The 21,979-nt window shown below is 39.9% G+C and overlaps 1 protein-coding gene across 7 annotated transcripts in view; it reads left to right on the top strand.

Moving 5' to 3' along the window:
* akap9 (A kinase (PRKA) anchor protein 9) overlaps positions 1 to 21,979 on the top strand; it is an 89,294-nt gene that overhangs the window by 22,094 nt on the left and 45,221 nt on the right. For 6 of the 7 annotated variants that reach the window (XM_061742361.1, XM_061742363.1, XM_061742362.1 and 3 more), the window contains 14 exons: positions 3 to 2,825; positions 4,075 to 4,155; positions 5,996 to 6,119; positions 6,327 to 6,397; positions 6,501 to 6,621; positions 6,828 to 6,925; positions 7,286 to 7,391; positions 7,971 to 8,202; positions 10,781 to 10,823; positions 11,508 to 11,831; positions 12,991 to 13,254; positions 16,078 to 16,205; positions 16,367 to 16,560; positions 19,781 to 19,992. In XM_061742361.1, the coding sequence (XP_061598345.1) occupies positions 3 to 2,825; positions 4,075 to 4,155; positions 5,996 to 6,119; positions 6,327 to 6,397; positions 6,501 to 6,621; positions 6,828 to 6,925; positions 7,286 to 7,391; positions 7,971 to 8,202; positions 10,781 to 10,823; positions 11,508 to 11,831; positions 12,991 to 13,254; positions 16,078 to 16,205; positions 16,367 to 16,560; positions 19,781 to 19,992 (4,821 nt within the window). The remainder of the gene's footprint in view (positions 1 to 2; positions 2,826 to 4,074; positions 4,156 to 5,995; positions 6,120 to 6,326; positions 6,398 to 6,500; positions 6,622 to 6,827; positions 6,926 to 7,285; positions 7,392 to 7,970; positions 8,203 to 10,780; positions 10,824 to 11,507; positions 11,832 to 12,990; positions 13,255 to 16,077; positions 16,206 to 16,366; positions 16,561 to 19,780; positions 19,993 to 21,979) is intronic. The other variant, XM_061742365.1, reaches the window with a different exon arrangement.

Below are 21,979 nucleotides of genomic sequence, written 5' to 3'. Positions count from 1 at the left end.
AGTCAGGAAGAAGATCAGAGGAATCATTTGCGCAAAGAATAGATGAAAAGGACCTGCTGATTGCTGAAGGAGAAAAGGTCATTTTGAGTCAGGAGCAGTTGCTGGCAGAGTTGAGAACAGCAAAGGAGTCTTTTGCACAAACACTGAATGAAAGAAATCTGCTAATTTCAGAGCAAACTGAAATAATCACAGAACATGAGCGGTCATTAGCCCTGCTCAGAGAAGAACTTACTCATGCAGGGAGGACTGCAGATGAGAATATTCTACACGTGTCAGATGATAAAGGATGCATAACGGAGCTACAGAGGGTCATTTCAGAACGTGACTCTTCCCTCACGCAGCTGGAGGATGAGCTGGAGGCCTCTGAGAAACGCCTGCACGACTTCCAACAGCAAGTGGCCGCCAAGGAATCTGAGCTCGAATTGTCCTTGGATGAGTTGGAAAGCACAAAGTCTGAATTAGTAAATTGTAAAAGTGAAATGGAGAGTTGGAAATTGCAGTTTGAGACAGAGCAAAAGGAGCTGGGAAGCTGTAGAAGTGAACTTGCAGCTTCCAGGCAGAAAGAGCGGATGTCATCTAATGAAGTCATGCAACTAATGGGCACCGTAGAAGATCTGCAGAAACGTTGTCACCAGGGCAGCCTCTATGAAAGTGACACCATTCAAAAAATGCAGGAGGAGACTGTGAGGAATCTTGAACATCTCAGGGCTGAGCTGGATGAGATGTATGGCCAGCAGATAGTACAAATGAAGCAAGAGCTAATTCTGCAGCATGCAACTAGACTGGAGCAAGTGACTGAACATCATCGTACTGAGATTGAGCTCCTAAAGGCGCAGCAAATATTCCAAAGATCCACTGGCAGCACAGAGGTGGAAACTCTTAATGCTAAGATTGGGGAGCTTGAGGAGACGTTGGAGCTGTCTCAAGCAATGAACAATAAATCTAAACACGAGTTAACTCGAATCATCCAAGAGAAGCGCAACCTGCAGGGCAAGGTCGACGCTCTTTTTCAGGACCTCCATTCAGCTAAGGAAAAATTGGAGCTGGTCTCCCAAAATGTAATCTCTCAGGAAAGTAACCGGAGTGAACTGCAGCAGCTCCAGGAGACCATTGTCAATCTAAAAAGTGAGCTGTCTGCTCTTAAAGAAGCTGCAAAAGAAGCAGAAACGAAACACGAATCTGAAACAACCAATTACAAGATCAAGTTGGAGATGCTGGAACGGGAGAAGGATGCTGTTCTGGACCGCATGGCAGAGTCGCAGGAAGCAGAACTGGAACGGCTCAGGACCCAGATGCTGTTCAGCCACGAGGAAGAACTCACTCATCTCAGAGAAGAACTCCAAAGGGAGAGTTTCCTGAACACAGAGAACCTTCTCAATGAAGCTGCTATCAGACACGAAAAGGCTCTGGACGAGCTGCGTGTTAATTATGCGGAGGAGCTGCATTTGTTACAAAAGGAGAAGACGAGTTTTGCCATGGAACGAGATGAACTTTTGCACCAAATTCTTGGGCTCAAGGAAGATCTGAAAATGGCTTTGCATAGCTCTAAAGCAGATGCACTTGTGCAGCAGCTGCAAGAACTTCAAGTGGAACTGGAGGAACTTAGAAAGGGGGCACAGGAAAGAGCTAAAATACAGAATGAGTTTCAAAAGTTACAAAAAATGACAGAGATGCATGAAAACCAGACACAAGAAAGAGAACACTATTGGGAGGATAGAATGAAGGAGCATCAACTTGAAAAGGAGAGTCTTACAGTAGAGAATAATAAAATACAGCAACAGGTAGTGGAGCTTCGTGATGAAGTAGAAAGACAGAGGACTACTTTCTCATTTGCAGAAAAGAATTTTGACGTAAACTATCAAGAGCTAAAAGAAGAGTACACTTGTCTCATTGAGGCGAAGACCCAGCTGGAGGAGAGGACACTGAGGGATACACTTGAGTTTGAGGCGAAAATTGCCAGCCTTCAGTCCCAGATTCGTGAGCTAGAGGAGACCGGCAGAGATATCAAGATGGAGGAGGCAAAAATGGTTATGGGCGAAGCTGTGACAGAAAAAGACTCTACAGAGTTAATGGAGAAGCTTAATGTTACTTTGAGGGAGAAAAGGAGCCTGACTGAACAACTTTCCGAAGTTACTGAACGGTTGATGTTTACAGAAAGCAGAGTAGGAGAGTTGGAGAAAGAGCTGACGAAAGCTCAACAAGAAAACGAGAAGGTGATCGCACAAACCGAACACACTGGTAAAGAATTTGAAACGAACCAGGAGATTACGAGAGAGCAGATGACGGGGAAGGATGCCCGGAGAAAAGCTAAGCCTCAGGAAAAAGAGCAAGCTGTTGAGTCAGTTTGTCCTTCGGAGGATCATCACCTTGAGATTGAATCTCTACGAGAGGAGACAAAGACTCTTCAGTCCCTCTTGGATGCCGCTGTAAGAGAAAGAGACAGCATCCGGCAGACTCTGGAGCTCCACAGGCTTTCACACACTCCGTCTCCAGCGGCGGTGCACTCCTCGGGGGAGGGACCTGTTGAGGGGCGATCCTCCCCGCAGAAGTCCACAGCCTCCGGGTCCAGCAGGCGCAAGAGACGGCAGAGGCTGAAGCAGGAGCGCAAAGCGGGCACCGCTCTTTCAGACAGCCGGGAGGAAAGACAAAGGGAGGAGGACGAGCAGGCTGTGGTGGAGGAAGAGAGAGCCAGAAGTGCTGCAGAGGAGGAGATGCAGCCTCAGATGCAGAGCCAGGTTATGTCATGTTCACCAGAGAGGGTGGACGAGGAGGACTTCACTGACGGGTACCAGGGAGACGGAGGCAGAGACTACATCAACAAAACGGTACGCACTGACACGTATCTACTGCACCGCACTTCACTTCACTAAAACTCCCCAGCTGCTTTTCTCTCTGAACGAATGATTAAAGGGCTTTAAAGAAAAAAAACAAAACACGAAACGTGCATGAAAGAAAGGGAAGGGTTCATTGAAATTTGCATGCATCACTTTCACAATTAATACAGTGGGGTTAACACGGTTAGCAGTTTCATTAGAAATCCACGGACCACATTCATAACCAGAGCAGAATGTGATCATGAAGGGACGGTAACTGAAGCATTTCAGCTCTGACATGTTTTTTTTTCTCTAGTAACGGGCTTGATTGCAAATTGCCTGAGAGTCTGCAGGCTTGCTTTGAAAGGTACAATTTTTGCAGGCAAGGCAGGCTGCTGTGTTTATAGATAACTATTCATTTTTTAAGTTTCTGTTGAGCAATCATTGGGGTTTTTAATATAAAAGGGAATGGTGTAGAATAGAATAGAAAGCCTTTATTATCATTATACTTCTACAATGAAATTAGGCATGTGCACATGCGCAATTGAAGTTTCAAGACCGCACGCAATAACCTGCTCATTTTTATGTAAAAAAAAAAAAAAAAAAGGACACCATACAAGGTAGCACTGCTTTCATGTAATGGTGTTCACACTCAAACTGAATATTTGTTGGTTATAAAAAGGCTGAGAATATAGAAGAAAAGCAGTCTTCTGATAGCCTTGAACCATTTGTGTAGAAATGTGTACATTCTAGTTTCTCTCCATCCTGCAGGGAGTGAAGGGTTTAAGGTGAGAAGCCATTTTAACCCAGTCACTTTGTGTCCGTGTCACTTCCAGCCGTGTCACAAATACACAAGGCAAAGGATTGTGTATGATTGTCTGCCATTTCACATCTGTGCTTCATAATGCTAATGTCACCTCCTGGGTTGGAAAACGATACAGCCTACAATCTTATTTTCACTGCCAAAAACACTTGGTGGCGTTAGGAAGTTACATCTTAATTAGATATTCATAAAGCTTTAAAATTTATTCATTCATGGGTGAAACAGACGTAAAAATAAAGGTAATATGGACATCATTGAAAATCACTGGTTGATCATTTTAAGATATCCACTGTTTCTCTGTTCCTCTCAGGAAGTGATTGATTGTGATACATCTCATCCTTTTGACCATCATTGTCCTATTTGTCTGCAATTATATTTAGGCCATACGTGAGACTTTTTAAAATTAAAGATTTTTTTTTTTTTTGCTTGCTTTCTTAGGGGAGCAGACATGGGCCGGGCAGCCACCCAGAGCTTGCTCCGTATCAGAGAGCAGAGGTGGATGCAGGGAGCACTGAGCATGTAAGGGTTCACTTAAGCTCACATCCTGGCCTTTGTTTTATCACCTGCTTTGATTTTTCATTCACTCAGGTTCGATTAAACGTGGGCTTAAAGTTCTTACACGCTACTTTTTTTTTTTTTTTTTTTTTTTTTTTTTTGCAGTGTTTTCTGGGAAGAAAATTGAAATTGGACTGTTATCAAAGCGAGCGTTTCTCAACCTGTTGAATCCCACGTTAAATACGATGCGATAAATTCCACATGTTCATGTTCATGTTCATGTTCTATTTGTGAGGGAGACACACCGGACATTGTCATGTTAGGTTTGTTCTGAGCTCACTGTAAAAAAAAGAAATAAAGAAAAAAAGTTTATATTCCTTATAGCTGATAAACAATGTATGTTTAACAAGTCTCTTAGCCCTTTCATGCCTAACATATGAAATAACACCCCAGCATTTTTTCTCAGTTTAAGTTTTAATTATATATTGAAATGAAAAACACTTCCAATTTTGTATTTATTAATGTCTAAATAATTATTTTTCCTATCAATATGAATATATTAGATAGGTTTGGTCCTTTTTTGATAACAGAGATCTCATAAATGAATGTATCAAATATGATACATCCGGCATTATAGGGTTAAGAGGACTAAAACAATAAGAAAATATAGAAGATTCCCTTCATTTGGAGAGGATTCGGGTAAAACGTGAAAGCCAAGACAAAAACAATATCCCACTCTGGTATCTGTGGAGTGCTCTCGAGTGCAGCAGGAGAGGATCTCTGATGGTCCCTGAGGCAGTTGTTCAAATTCTAGCTCCAGCTGCTATATTGATGATGTGCAAAAACGCAGCCATAAAATCTAAACACATTTCTGAAACACCTTGGTTAATGGATGCTGTGAACAAAATGAAAAGTTTCACATTAAATGTTTTATTTATGTATTTGATATGATCTTGTTGATTCGTCACACAAGAACACGCTGTATATTTAAAAAAAAAAACAAAAAAAAAAACAGTGCCATGTTCCTCAGGGATTTTTAAGTGCCTGAAATGGTCTGAACATGAGATGAGGCATATTGAATACCTTCAATAAAAAGCTGTATGATGCAGTGATTGTTGGGTTGCGCTTGCAGAGGGACGAGCATGAGGCTTTTCTGATTTTTACATGGTATATGTTTCTTCTTAACGTACCTGTTTTTGTCGGGGGGTTTTTTTAGAAGTAATTCTGTTCTTGGTTATTGTTTCTTGTAGCAGCAGCTGCCATCTGTTGGAGCTGAGCAGCGCTGATCTGCATGCTTCACGCATCAGCATCTGAACGTTTGTGTGTTTTGAAAAACGAGTTTCGAGGCAGATGCAGTGCAGTCAGTTGCATCATAACAAAGCATTGTAAATGCAGCATAATTAAGATGTAGAGTGCGCTTTAAAACATCTGACATCAAAGGTAACGCCGTCAAAATTTCTGAATTATGTAACCCCAACAAATTTGTGCTAATAAATTATGCACAATTAGAGAAGGAGGCCCTTTGTTGAGTTTTTTGTTTGTTCCCGGTTACAGGAGTGTTGTCAGCAGACCACTCTGGTAGGAATAGTATCGATGGATCTGTTTTAATGAATCATTTATCACGTGTGATTTGTATTTGGGTGTGCCACGCTGCATAATTGAATTTGCCCTCAATGATAAGTGATATGTTATACTTTATATATGTCTCCGCAGTATAGACGTCATTGTTTTTCATATATCACTGTCAGCTGGTGTTGTTTAGTTACATTATAAAATGATCAAATTCCATATGTACGTTAAATGGCATGTTTCCCTGTGGATGAATCCATGTTCACGAGTTTATTCCTCCTTTTCTCGTGTTAAGGGCGAGTGCAGGCTGCGGATGGAGGCTCAGCGCCTCAGCATGTCTCAGATTCATGCTGCCCAGCTTGAGCTGCTGCAGGAAGAAACAGATGCCTGCACACCCTCTCTGGACCAAAGTGACCAAGGTGAACAGATATTTAGTTGGATGAACTATGGGTGTGTTTGTTGGCAAGTGGTGATCCCATTAGAGACGCTTTTGATCCATCGCTGACGATCGAGACAGAACAGGATTCAAACCTGCTGGGTTTTTCCTTTGTTTTTCCTTTCTGTAATTTACAGTTCACTTGTTGGGTTGCCATTATTAATGCTGCGTTACCGATTGCCTTTCTCAGGTGGACGAAAAACCTTCAAATACCAGAACATCATACAGGCTGTTTCAGAAGAATGCAATGAGATCATTCAGGTAATTATTGACCAAACATATTTTCATTTTCAGAGCAAGATCTGCAAGTATTTCTTCATATTCTCATCACATGCAACCTTGTCACCGTCTGCCTGGTTTTCAGTCTTTCCACGAAGTTTTTGGTGAAGGATTTTTGGAAAGTGTCAGCACAGAACGCCCGTCCCTCATTTCTGTGGAAACACCAGTAACAAGTGAATCCACCTCCATTGTCTTTGAGGCCAGAGGTACGCGTCATAAAAAGTGACAATTTGATAAAACAATAAGCAAGTATTGAATATGTGTGTACTCAGTGGGCTGGAATTAGTTTATACATAGAAAAATATATTTGGCTTAATAATTATTTGTGCGTTAACTGCGGACCCATTTACATATACTGTAATTTAACAAAATAACCAGATGTATCTCTTTATGATGCTTTGTTTTTGTGTAGAGCTACACAGAAATCTTCTGCAGCTGAGAGAGAGAATTGAGCAGGAGCATCGTCAACTTTCTCAGCTCCAGACTCTGCTAAGAACTGATGGGAACAAGGTAAAAACGTACAAACCGCAGACATTATCAGTGTTTTTGAACATGCACCATTAACGTTGAAAGTATGGCAATGAGAAGTATAGTTGGACATAATTGTTGCACAAAGCAAATCAAAGAGCTTGAAAAGATTAAAATAGATATTAAGAATTGTCTGAAAATAACTGTATGAACATAAAAAAGATGTAAACACTTCCATAAAGTATTTTTTAGCTTGAAATATACTGTATTGGTTCTTGGTGTAACATTGGTGACAGAAAATATTTAAGTCAACATATTTTATATTGAAATAATAGGAACAGCTATCATATCGTGAGAAGTTGGTTTTAGGATCATATCATAAATGTTCTGTTTCAATCTTAGATAACAGAACTGCAGACGGCCTATGACGACCTGAAGAGCAGGAGTGAGAAGGAGATCTCTGACCTGCACGTGCAGGTTGTTACATTAAGCTCTTCCTCAAGCGGAGGTAAATCTGTTCACTCCTCTAATGAAGACTTAAAAAGCACAAATGTCAGGTCACAGGATTGAAGAAAACGTCTGCCATGACTGTAATTTGAGATTCTGTGTTATACATGATATTTTTGTCTTTTACTGTCTGTAGTGCGGGCTTCAAAGTTTAGGTTATCATTTAACCTAATCATTTAATTATTTAAACCTGTATTTGCTTCATGCTTCAAGCATATTATGTTTTAGATTTTGGTTGTAGGAAATAAAATGGTAAACTTTCTTAAAATGCAGACTGTGGTCCTCAATATGCTTTACATGTTCACATGTAATGACGTAAAAACAGATAATAGTAAATATTTTGCTGACTCTGCTTACAAAATATACAACTGTAAATGACTATTGGTCGACAATTTTTGTTTTCTAAATGTCATATCATATCAGATTATAGTTTTATTACACATTTATATTATACATTTATATGGGAAGACTAATTCCTTCTTAATTTCTAGCAGCTGCAAGTTTTTATAACAGCAGGAACCAATTTCCCCAGATTCAATTCAATTCATTATTTAAAACCTTGAATCTTTGCCTGGTTTAGATCTGGAGGAGAGGGGGGCTGCTGCTCCGTCCTTCTCCATGGAAGTTCAGCGTCTGAAGGCCGAGGCCCAGGAGAAGCAGCTTGGGCTGGAGGAGAGTCACCGGCAGGAGATGGAGCGTCTCCGAGCGTACTACCAGCAGCAGGCCACCGACACGGAGGAGCGCTACGCCACCGAGCTGTTCGTGCTGCAGCAGCGGCTGCAGGATACCAGCGGCGCTGAAACCTTCTACAGGTGCTGCACCGCAAAAACACTCACTCTCAGCATCTCTGTTCATTCCACAAATCTGTTTTATAAAGTTGAAGATACTTTCTGGATATTTGTATTTTCTGGCAGACTTGAGTTTATCAGTTGGTGCACCTTGAAATGTTTCTGGATGTGACACTTGACCTGCTCTATAAACTGAACTTTACAGCAGAGGAGCTTTCCGTTATTGTGCTTGACCGACTGATTGATTGATGGATTGACCGAGACTGTATGTTATTTTGGAGAACAGTATAAGCCAGGGTTCATACGTTTTGAAAAAACCTGGAAAAGTCATGGAATTTGAAAATGTCATTTTCAAGGCCTGGAAAAGTTTTGGAAACATGAGTTCACCCCAAAAGTTTTGGAAAAGTCATGCAATTAATTTTTCTCACTTAATGATAACATTTAGTAATAACAGCCTATAAAGTAAGATTTAAAATTGATCAATAAATATTTCGTATTGAAAAGTCTTGCGCGTTCTCATGCGTGACGTGTCTAGCATCTTGCGCATCATGCAGATCGGATCGAGTGACCACATTTTCCAACAGTTATTATTACAGTTATTACAGTTATATTAGATTACTATATACATATATACATATATAACATATACTCCATATACTACAACATAGTGTTGGTATATCAGTGTTAGTTTAAACAAATGTTTATTTTGTATAAACCATAATTGTCATTAGATCTCCACTGTGGTGACTTTTTACATAGTTTTATTTCTATATTTCATTCATACATTGATGTTTTAGAGGTCATGTACAGGACTGTCTCAGAAAATTAGAATATTGTGATAAAATTCTTTATTTTCTGTAATGCAATTTAAAAAAAAAACAAAAATGTCATACATTCTGGATTCATTACAAATCAACGGAAATATTGCAAGCCTTTTATTATTTTAATATTGCTGATCATGTCTTACAGTTTAAGATTAAGATTCCCAGAATATTCTAATTTTTTGAGATAGGATATTTGAGTTTTCTTAAGCTGTAAGCCATGATCAGCAATATTAAAATAATAAAAGGCTTGCAATATTTCAGTTGATTTGTAATGAATCCAGAATGTATGACATTTTTGTTTTTGTAATTGCATTACAGAAAATCACAATATTCTAATTTTCTGAGACAGTCCTGTATAGTCATGGAAATGTGTTGGTTAAAATGTGTATGAACCCTGATAAGCACACTGAGCTATGAGACTGTCTGCTCTAAAGAAAACTTCAAACACAAGCTTGACTTGGCATCCTCTGCCCTGGAGAACCTTTCAGCTGCTGGCTCCAGTTCAATGTAGTTTGTAGCCTTAAATGATGAAATATTCACTAGTGATATTCAGGCCTTTTGTTGGCTCTAACCAATACTACCTCTTTAGAGCTGCTCGGATGGCTCTATGATGGAAGTGAGCCACAAATATGCTTGTAGAAAATATTATGCATGAGAGCTGTGGGAAGTAACGCATTTCAGGGGGAAAAAATCCATAACTCATGAACTTGTGTATAAACACACAGGTGTCAAATTAAGGAAAAGGCAATAAATGTGTTTATCTGAGGTAGTGGGCTCCCGAAACAGCTTATTGCACATTGATATTGTTTCTTCAGATGATGGTGTTTGAGAGCACTGATGGATCTTTGTTCTGATTTGCACCTTTTTTTTTTTTTTTTCTAAGGACACAAACAGGCTGAAATCATTTTCTTTCATCATCATCTTTTTGAAGCAGTTCTGGATTGTGGCTTAGGTTTTGCTGAATAACGAATTACACTTTGTAATTCATCTGAAGCTGCACTGCAAAAACTCAAAATCCAGGAATATTTGTCTTAGTTCTAGTTAAAATGTCAAAATTTGTTGTCAAAAAATCTCATTACACTTAAAACAAGAGTCATTACCAGAAAAATTACTTATTTGACAATTTTCACCTGTTTCAAGTACATCTTCACTTCAAATAAGTAGATAAATCTTCCAGTGGAACAAGATTTTTTTGTTTGTAATGAGAAGATAAATCTTGTTCCACTGGCAGATTTTTCTACTTATATCAAGTGAAAATCTACTTGAAACAGGTGAAAATTGTTGTTTTTTCCAGTTGTTTTAGGTGTAATGAGATTTTTTTTTTTACTAAAAATGAGACATTTTAACTAGAAATAAGACAAATATTCTTGTTAAGATTTTGAGTTTTTGCAGTGTGTATGTACTCACTTTTTAAGATTTTACTATGTCCTGATGCCTGAAACTACGTGACTCTTTCTATTACTGTATACTTTTAATGTAAAAATATCATAAATAGTATGATATTTTATATCGCAGATGTCTTTAGCATATACTGGTTCATGTTTATCAACAAATCACTGCAGAAACTACTTTCTAAGAAAGTAAAAATGCCTTATTTCAAGAAAATGTAAGCCTTTTTGTAGACAATTCTGCTAGTTGTAAATATTATAGACAAGAAAATGTCCTTACCCTATCGGCAAAGATATTTTTTGCTTAGAATAAAACAATTTTGAATATTCGGCTTATTTCTAGAGTTCTTAAATCCTTTTATTTACTGACATTGTATTTTGTCTTTCCAGTGCTTCAGAGTCCAGCACTATGAGCGTGGAGGAGGAACTGAAGGTATGGCTCCCACGTTCAACACCCAGCCTGCACAGCCATGAACTAAAATGTGCACATGTATTAAGTAGTTAAGACAGTAAGGGTTCATGGGAGGGGGGGCTTTTAGCTTGAGGCTAAAATGTGCTCTAAATCCCCATCCTACTAAAACTCCAGAGGCGGCATTACGAGCGGACCTATATCTAATGATTAGAAGGATTGGACGTTACATAACAGCGTTTTAACTAAAAGGGCTGACTGTAGTCTTGGTGGCTGCACGAAAGGAGGATTCTGTCTTGCGTGAATGAGTTACCATTTAAGGTTACCATTTAAGCCATCTCCCGCACTCGTATTTCTAATTTCTCTCCTCTCCCAGTTTGTCAGTTTTACGCCCTCCAACCTCAAAACTCGACGACTCATATTTGAGGCTCTGACATCTATATGCAGCACTCACAAGGGATGAGAGAAGAGTAGGAGCCAGACAGAAAAAAGAAAATCCAAATCTGGTGCTTTAAAAATGTTCATTTTGACTAAGCTTAAAGGAAGTGGTACCATAGAAGCTGAATGACTGGTAGTGTGTTAATGGAAACATGTAGTCTGAAGGAGTGTTTCTAGTTCAAAGCTTGATATTTTACCAGAAATAGCTTATGTTTTCAAACACATTTCACTTTGTAATTGATCATCTTCTCCTCTCTGCTCTTCTCTCAGGACTTGAGTGAGGAGGAGCTTTCAGAGGGGGGCGCGGGGTCGCGCTGGTCCGTCAGGTCTTCTGGTTTGACAGCACAGCTGAAAGCACTGAGGAAGGCTCTCTACCACAAGTATCTCCAGGAAGTGGGAGCTCTCAAAGAACAGCACAGCAGTGAGTTGAGGAGACTGAAGGAAGAAAGGGAAGAGGAGAGTAAAAGACAAACGTTTCGGGAGCACGGAGAGCGGGATCCCCTCAGTGCCCTTACCACTGGAAGTTCGTCGGAGAGCTTTGGCCTGGTTGAGGAGAGACGACAACGGGAGAGAGTGGAAGAGGCAGTTGCTAAGGTTTGGTCATTTCTGTAATTGTTAACTAAATAATGTTGGTACATTGAATTATTCATTTATTCAACTAAAAGTGTGATTAGGACCATACTAAAAGAGATCACAGACCAGACATATGCTTTATTAGAAGTGTTAAAGGGGACCTATTATGGCATTTATATTAAACAGGCCTTGAATGTCTTAAAAACAAGCTTTTGATTGTTTTTTCTATATAAATTAGAAATTCAGCCTCTGGGCCATGTATTTATCTTTACTTTTTCTAACCTCATTATCTATATGGGATTCTGAGTGGGCGGGGCTATGATACTGAGGCTCTGTGCTGATTGGCTGCCTGAATGATGCGATACACCGCTACGAAAAAATGGCGGAAGCTCCGGCCGGCGGAGTTAAGCCTGAATTACGGTTCTGCGTTAAATTGACACAGACCGTACGGCGTAGGCTCTGCATTGGTGTAACGCGGAACCATAAATCAGCCTTTACACCGTGTCCTAACTGCATGCGATGCGAGCGAGCGTCAGCGACAAAATCAGTTCCATTGCTTTATGTTCTATTGGACTGTCCTAACTGTCCGCAGCACTGCAGCGCCGTTTTGAGCTGAACATTTGTCGGACACGCTGTTTCTATTTTCTTGTCGCTCGTGTTGAAAGCCGGTTGAAAGCGCTGTAGGAAACGGTCACGGATGAAGAACGGCTGATCCAGTTAGTTGAAATGAGAAGTTATCTCTATGATACCTCCACATTTCACTACAAAAACCTCAATAAAGTGGCAGCTGCTGGAGGGAGATGGACAGAGAGCGTCCGATGTCACGCAGTGCTACGATAGTCGGACGCTCATTCAGTTACACGGTTTTATAGTTGTGGGCGTGGTTTCACGCATCGGAGGCCGAACTCTGCTCCTGTCGTGACTTCATGACAGGAGCAGAATCTGAACGGCTCGTAGAAGTCACATCAGACTGGACGGCTCATCCGGGCGGCTGTACAGACACTGCAGAATTTGGTTGCTTTCCTCCTTCTCTGAGTTGGCAGGCTGAGGGGAGACCACTTTATATATGTTAAAGCAAGAGAAAATGTGTTTTTCATAATAGGTCCCCTTTAAACTTAATTGTGTCTTGCATCAGATAGAATTTTAAAGAGAGCATATTTGGATCTCTGTTTTCTTAAAGGCCATAGTTCAGATGTCCGTGGAGTTTGCACAGCAGACTGAGTTGGCTCGAATCAAGAAACGTGCTGTCCGGATAAGTGCGCCCATGCAGACCCTGTCGGATGAGGAAGAGATGGAGGAGCAGACTCCCAGGGCCTCCCCCACCACAGGTGCCTGGATGGAGGTTTGGGAAAGAGTACGACTGGAAAGGGAACTGGAGGAGAGGACTACTGAGATCAGAAACTTAAAGGAGGAGCTGCAGGAAACTAAAACAAGACCTGAGCAGGTTAGTGTCGCACATCATTCAGCTTTCTCACCTCGTCTGATGGTTGCTTTCCACTAGTGATGCACCAATTGTTCGGTAACCGAAATTGTTCGGCCGAAAATGGCAAAAAAACACTTTCGGTGTTCGGTGGAATAAGTGGAAAAAAAAACGAACAATTAATAACGGCGTTGTAAAATAACGTAACGGTTGCACCACAAAACATAAATCGTTGGCCAACCAAAAACTAACCCCATAAGAATTTAACTAACATTCACCAGCAGGTGGAACAAAAACAACATAAATCAATCTATTACAGGTTTAGATGAGGAAATCAAACGTGGAAGAGCGTGGAGTGAAGTGGTGCAAACATGTCAGCAGTGTGGAAGTATTTTAGAGTGGCAAATAATAATACAAGAATGGCTGTTTGCAATGAATGTTCTGCTCAAATATCTAGAGGGGGCACATCTGCAAAGTCTTTCAGCTACAAGTTTGATTTATCATTTGAAATGATAAAAAACCCTGAGCACTTTAATGCATTTTTTATTGTTAGAAGGCCTATGTTACAATGTTCAGTCAGTTAAGCCTAACGTAAGCTCAAAGATGGCCAAAAAATGTATTTTGCTCATTTATTTATTTTAAGTTATTGTTCTTTGCTGGTATAATGTCTGCTGGAATATTTAAGAAATGCTGGGAAATTAAAAGAAGTTCAGTTTTTTATGTTCAACAAATGTTTTCTACCTTGTAATTTTGTAAAAGATTTTTTTCTTTTAAAAGCATGCCTAAATCAAATGTATTTGATTTATGCAATGGTGAAAAAATTGGCAAAATAAATGAAAAACTGCGAAGAACCATGTTCGGTAATGTTCGGTATTCGGCCAAGTGTTTATTATTATTTTCGGTTTCGGTTTCGGCCACAGATTTTCATTTCGGTGCATCACTACTTTCCACTCCATTTTCAGCAACCAGCCCACAAATTCATTAAATCCACCTGACCGTCTTCACTGGGGCTGTATTGTTAATTTATAAATGGAGTGGTGCAATGCAGTTATTGCTTCAACTGCACCGGGTTGTGTGTCCATATCCTGGATGCATCCTTTCTCTTCAAAATAGCAAAATCACGCAGCAACACACAAACCAGACCAATTTGCACCCCTAAGAAAGCTTTAACAACTTTCTCTTATGCAATTCTCTTTATACTATTTTCTGATACATTCAACTCTTTACTTTGTCTGTGATTGGTAGATTTAATGGCTTGAACAGTTCTATAAATAATCACAAACGGCATCCAGTTTCTTCTCAGTTTCACAACAGCACATTGATTTTTTTTAGTCTGCTCTATATGAGATTTATATTTTAGAATCTGTTTTGTGTATAATTTCATCATCTTCCACTTGCCCTGCCCTGGCTTATTCTTTTTTGAAGATCTAATCCTGCTTGGCTTGCTTGGTTTTCACAATCCATTTTTGCATGATTAGGCTTTGAATGGGTGATAGTTGTGGCTGTAAAGGGTCAGCGCTCTGCAGGCAGAGCTGCCACAAAATAGTCTTCATGGTAATAATTTATATTGGGAAAAATAGCACAGATATTAATGCATGGTGGCTGCTAGTGATCAGTTTTTATGATAAGAAACACGATCCTCTACTTTACTGAACAACTTAAACTGTTATGTATTTCTACAAAGTGTTATTCTTTCCTTGATGCTCCCGAACCAACTTTATTCTGTGAAAGTAGCACACAGGAAAGAGTCAGGGATGTTTTTGAGGTGAAGAACAAAGTTTAAAGGGTGCCTTGTTAACATTTGCATGGTAATTTGCAGGGTTTTAATTTGTTAGAAAGGCGACTAAAAATATCACAAATAATCCCTCTAAACTGCCGGATCTGATATTTTAGGTTATAATTTAGTACCACTTATTTTTCATGTAGTATTATACAATCATGAATATTGTAAGAAGTGCTCAATGTGTTAAACCACTTTTTACAAAATGTCACATATCAGTCATTAGATCTTGAAATGAATCGCCAATTTACTGGTGTCACATTGTAGTTGTTATGTCATTACAAATGGAAATATTAAAATGGGTTTTGTCATGGAAAAAAGGCTACAGTTCCATAAATGTATAAACAAGATTGAAATCATGGCTGAGCTATTCCTGGTGAGACACCAATCTAAGTAACCAGATTGTGCTTATTCCAGGAGCATGGGGTCAGACGATCAATACTTTGAGTTGCCTGTCATGGCGTGACAAAGACTTGAGCGTTGCTTAGTGTTTTATTCATAAGATGCAAAGTTACAGACAGTTGAGTGTAAGATCAGCATGAATAGTGTCCTCGGAGTTCTCCAGCAAAGATTTTGTCTCCCAGAGGTAGATAGCTTAAACAATAACACTTTTTTTTTTAATGAGAAATAATAAAAAGTTACTAGAGGACACATTTTGTATTTATCCACGTCAGGTTCATTCTTTAATTAAAAACGTGGCCAGTTTCTTCTGCAATCTTAACACAGCGAGTTGCACTGCTCTAATGTCACCAGCAGGGGGAGCCGTTGCCGCTGCGAGTCCCCGTGCTTCAGGTGCACCTGTTGCCATAGCAGCACAAAGACAGTAGTGTTTCCCTCAGCTCCAAGGGAATTAAAGTGCATCTTTGTGTGTGGATGTGTCTAAGCGCTTGGAAAGAGGCAGGGTTTCTACATATGCATCACTGCAGTTTATTTGAATTTACTTTTACTACTGCATGGCACACACAGGCACACTGTCCAGTGCTGTTGACTTGTCAGACGTCGGTCTGTTTTGCTGAAACTCTGCAATGACAGGGCTCTTGTCTGTGTTATCTCTGCTGCCTGTACAGGCGTTAATGAAGAAAAATGACAGCGAAGGACAAATTGAAGAAACAGGAGACACAGATGTCACGAAACAAGCAGGAGGACTAAACATTCATCCAGAGAATGATGAGTCTTCTGATAGAGATACTGAAAGGTACAACGGCACTCGTGCTATTTCCTGTTACTGTACATACACTTCATGCAAGTTACAGCATGTTTAGACTTGTTTCCCTTCCTTTAGCCTAGCAACTTTTATTTTATTTTTTTGAATATACTTTTCTTCACTTTCAATTGTACACTGCTCTTGCTCTTCAGGAACCTGCTGCATAAAATCAACCAGAACCTGAGCGAGGTGCTGGTCGACATCCTCAAGACGACTGCAGCCGCAGAGGAAACTTTGGGTCTCCACCTGCAAAGTCTATGTGGTATTTCTGGTGGCGCGCAGAAGCCCGAGTCCACCTCACAGAGAGAAACCTGGCAGACAGGGAACGCTGAGCCCCTTTTTACAGGTGAGTAACGTCAGGATTTACAAAGAATTTGGTCGTATTTTTTTTTTTTTTTTTTTAATTTCTTAGTAATTGTAGGTATGAGCGGCATTTTAGCTATGAAGCAAGTAACAGCAGAGAGAGGAATACAAAGATCAAACATCAGGGTTCCTACGGCTGCTTGAAAGTCCTTGAATTTCAATGTTGTGTTTTCAAGGCCTGAAAAGTTCTTGAATTTTAGTTTAAGTGCTTGAAAGTGTTTGAAATTATAACTGTCTTTCACAAAATTGGGATCAGACTGTATAGTTTAGTTATTACAAGGAGAAATAAAATCAGTAAGATGAAACATAACTAGATGTTTACAGCATGATACAATGTACATAATTGTGATAAAAAGCGGAAAAAATAATTATGAGTACATATATTCCAGTAGATATTTTACCCCACAGATAAGATGCTTGAAGATTTTGAAAATGACCCTTGAGGGGGCACGGTGGCGCAGCTGGTAGTGCAGCCGTCTCACAGCAAGAAGGTCCTGGGTTCGATTCCCGCCGGGGGACGCTGTGGGTGCTGAAGTGCGTGTTAGTTCCCCCATGACTTCAGCGCCCACACCATGGGTGGGGTTGGCGAAAGGATCTTTCTGTGTGGAGTTTGCATGTTCTCCCCGTGTTCCCTTGGGTAGCGAATGGGAGCTACCCTCATGCACACAGTCCTGGGCTATACATGCCCCCTCTGGCCAACCGGGGAACAGATGGGGTGGGGAGGATCCGGCCGGAATAACGTGATCCTTCCACGCGCTACGTCCGGCCGGAGAAGCCCCACCCTGTCTGGTGAAAAGATGCGGCCTGCTCACTCCTCAGGTTAAGGAGGAGAGCTGAGCTCAGTGCAGGGCCCTCCCGGGGTTGGTAGAGGATGGCAATGCCCAGGACTGTCACTTAGGTAGGAGCACGGGGTGGTAAAAATGGGAAAAAACCGGGATAAAAATATAAAAAAAGAAAAAAGAAAATGACCCTTGAAAGTGCTTGAAAAGTGCTTGAATTTGACCTTGAAAAATCATGTGTAGGAACGCTGAAACATGTAATTGTGTACATGTTCTGTGTAGTTCCTCCCTATTAGAACAAAAAATGTGTTTGTTAAATTCAAGATGACATTTTGTTAACAGGAGCTTCAAATCACTTTGATTTTTATTGTCTGGAAATCAAAAAGTTTTTGAATAATTTGATTTAAATCTCACATTTTGAATAGTTTTTAAGAAAGGACTTTGAGGGGGTGTCTGGGTGCTCACTGTGTATGTGGGTGTCAAGGTGAATATGAGTATTAGTGTGTAGTTGGATGTGAATGTCTATCTTGATGTGAATTTACAAATTTAACATTAAAATAATATTAGCTTACTTTCTGCATTACTTTATATGTATATTTGGGCTGGTTTTTATTAGGGGCAGACCAGCACAACAAACTAAAAGCACAATGGAGAACAATTATGGTGATGAGATGCTTCTAAATAATAACTGAGGGTTGAACTGAGGAAAGGAAAGGAAAGAAGAGGAGAAAAGGAGGGGTGATGGGCACCGCTCAGTGGATCATGTTGGTGTCCCCCTGCAGCGTAGATCTATAGCAGCATATCTAAGATGAAGCTCCCTTTAAGACCAGCTGCTCTAGTCTTGTCCTGTAGCTGCAGCTATGACTACTGGCCCTAACACATTAAAGTTTACACTAACTATAGGCTTTACTAAACTAACGTTTTAAGTTTGGTTTTAAAGGTGGAGGTGGTGTCAGCCTCCTTAACCCAAATTGGAAGTTGGTTTCATAGTAATGGTGCCTGGTAGCAGAAGGCCCGTCCTCCAGATTTACATTTGGATACTCTAGGAACTACGAATAACCTTCGTGTTTATGTAAATTTACAGATACATAGATTTATACTAGTGCTAATGTTGTTATGCTCTATATGGTTTTAATGGTTTTGACATATCTGGAATTAATCAATAAATGAAAATAAGTAAATAGATTTAAGTATCAGACATATTTGGAAGGCTCTGAACAAGTTCTGAACAAATTGCTAACATTGCTTTTACAGCTATATGGATCTTAACAATAAACAAGGGGATTAAGCTTCTGTTTATCACCTTTTTTTCCCTCAAAGTTGCTGTTAACTTTTTTTTTGTGGACGATCAATAGTTGGTGTCAAGCTATTTGATCAAATGCAAGTTAAAATCTGGAAGTTAAATCTGTATTTCAAATGGCAAAATAAATAATTAATGCGGACAAAATATAGTCTCATGAGTCAAGAGTCTCATGTTATCAAACCAAAATATTTGTAGTTATTGAAATCCCCCAAAAACAAAATCAATTGATTGGGCGCATTCACTTATTTATGGTAATTTATGGTGTTTATGTTCAGCTCTCTGCTTCTACATACACTGTTCGATAAGTGTATCCGCATGAGGGGCATCTTGAAATCACAGTGGATGAACAATACAACCTTTTAATTGTTACACAAGATTTCTCTGCAGCTCATTTTCCAGTTGTGCTGCTCTTGCTTCAGAAGTTAACTTAGTCATTCTTGGATGAGAGGCAGGTCATAACTGGCTTTATCACATACTGAAATGCAAATTCTTGTTGGTGCTCCCGGCATCACAAGTCAGCATTTGTATGTACACCGATGCAGCACTTTATCTGTTAAACTCACAAAACTTGAAATACAAACATTATTGACATAATCATATAAAAGTCCTTGTGTGCAAACGTGTAAGAACTAATATCCTTCATCTACTGCCATGTGGCTTCTGTGCTACATTAATGCAGGAAATAACTTAAATTACTCAGTAATAATAGTGCCACTATGTAAAAATAAAATGAACATCTTGCATAATAATAGGTGTATCTGCTTATATTCTTCATAGCACCAAGTGTTATTTACTTATATCCCGTTAACTTAGTCTAAATCAACATCTGATATAGCTTAAGTTTCGCTCAACACTGCCTCTGTCTTTAATATCCTGTAAAATGAGGACAGTTAAATAACTAAAAGTAAGGAACATAATCTTCCAGGTGCTTAAAGTCCCATATATGATTTCAACTGGATGATCTGCCCCGTCCCCTCATTATGGGGATATATTTACTGTAGCTCTATGTCAGCTATCCTATTTCAGTAGAATTTTTCACGATTTATGCCTCTTCATGGAATGCGTTGAAGGTATATAAATGTTTCAATAAAATAACACATTTCTGTATCCTGCTGCTGCAGAAAGCTGCCAGGGCAGTGAAGGCGATGCGAGCGTGTGGTCTGGGACGTCGGGCGCTGACCCGGGTCCTGAGCTGTACCAGCAGATGATGGACACGCTGCTGCTCGGGGCGACGCCTCAGCTCCAGAATCAGCAATATCTGATGAGCATCAGCGTCCGACTCCAGAAAGCATTGGAGAAGATGTTGATGGCTCTCACAGACACCACTAATCAGGTAGAAACAAACCGCTGTTGCTTAGATGAAGTGTCCACTCTTGTGTGCGCCACTGGTTTTATGGTCTGGATTTGCATGACAGTTTATCAACAAAAGTTTTCATGTTTAACCGGATTACTGGAGAGCATAGCAACGGTCCTTTGTGTACTGCTAAAGCAACACTCCAGAGGTTTGAGAGGCTGCATTTAAATGACCAAGCTGAGGAGTTTAGAAGGAGTTATTCAACTTTTATTGTTGAAATGGGGACCTTGGACACCTCCGCCACATTTATTTCACTCAAATGATGTTTTTGTTTTCTATGATGAGAGGCAGCAAAATACAAAAGAGGCCTGGTACTTTATGGATTGAGGAATGAACTATTATTCAGTACTCAGCTTAATGAAAGAAACTCTTGTACAGGTGTTTATAATCTTTTGTCACCTGCTATGACGACAGGAGGTTAAACTGATTGTGGCAGGTTTTGTGTTTTAATATCCTTTAGAGCTTTACAGCTTGGTAAATCAGTATCGATGATCCTCTTGGAAGTTTTAATTACCTTCAGAACCTCGACTTACTAACTTGAGCCATGCACATGCCATTTCAGTTTTTGAAATGTCTTACATTCTCCTGAGATTATTTCTTCTTTTAAAAAATAAATGTGATTCAGTTTTCTTTTACCAGGAGATCAGTGGTATATTCAAACACAGGAAAAACCCACGGATCAAATTTCACACATCTACTTAATGGATTCACCAACTATTTCACTCTTATTAATAATCAGTTCTAGTCTGTAGTTCTTTATCCAGTAAAACTGCCTCCTCTGTGGTAGAAGTTTCAGATGAATCCCCAAAACAACTGTCCTGCATGCGTTTCTGACATGAAGTTACCAAAAAACAGAAAGCTCCAGTGACACATTTAGGCTTTTGTTGAAACATTTAAATGTCCGCTCAACACTGCTACGCCACTGTGTTGGGCTCCTGCGTCTCTTCATAGAGACGTAACGGGATGAGATGGCAGAATGTGTCCGGCAACAAAGTTGGGACTGTCTAGAATTCACACACAAAAGAGCTGCCTCATTCCCAGTGGTTGCCTATAGATACAAGCAGCATTTACGCAGAGCTTTTGTCTCGCCGAGCGGCCTATCAGAGACGAGTCGCGCATAAACGACACCGCTCCCCCACGGGGCGTCCGTGGAGTCCTCCCGCTGTGTGTGGCGTCGGCTCGCAGAGAGCGGGCCGGCTTAACTAGGCCACCGAGCGAGCTACTGTAACTGGCTGTGCAAGTCGTCCTCCCTCAGGCTGGAGTTCGTGCGTTATTCACACTGAAATGGCTTGTATCTTGGTGATCTAAAAATAGCTTTAAAGAAATTTCAGGCCAAGCCTCTTTGTTGTTTCAGGATCATCCACATCAGAGATGTCTTTTAATCTTAGTCATCGAATCATGTTGATCTTGTTTGTGGGTATTCTCATGGGTTTTAAATGACAGGTTACAGGCGTATTTAATGTTACCGCCTATATCACCTCTATGTATAATGTCTCTAGTTTATTGATGATGACAGTTTTGTCACTAAATATGTCCCTATTGGACTATTTCTGAAACAATACAATTTATTTTTACCTTTTTTCTGATGTATTACAAAAACAATACGAATACAGGAGTTCAAAGAAATACTTTAACATGACCATAATCCTAATTTGTTGCCATCATAAGGAATTATAAACTAATTACAAGCTAATTACAAGTTACACACCACATTTTTTCCAAGTACACACAAGTAACACCACAGTGACTCCTCTAATGGTTCATTCATTGATTTTCCTGCTGATATTGATCTGGTGTACATTAGTCTAGAAGCTGTTGTTGGAGTATCAGGTTTTGAAGCAGCAAGATTGATGCAATTACTCTAATCAGGAATTTTAAATGTTCTTTTTTGAGCCACAGCTGTAAAACATTAGATAAAGGAAGGTGTTTGTTCTGTCGTTACTGTTATCTACTGGTGAGATGTTAA

The sequence above is a fragment of the Cololabis saira genome, chromosome 15 (assembly GCF_033807715.1).
Source record: "Cololabis saira isolate AMF1-May2022 chromosome 15, fColSai1.1, whole genome shotgun sequence".
NCBI classification, from domain to species: Eukaryota; Metazoa; Chordata; class Actinopteri; order Beloniformes; family Belonidae; genus Cololabis; species Cololabis saira.
Note: the sequence above shows the minus strand (reverse complement) of the source record. Positions and strands in the feature narration are given on the sequence as shown.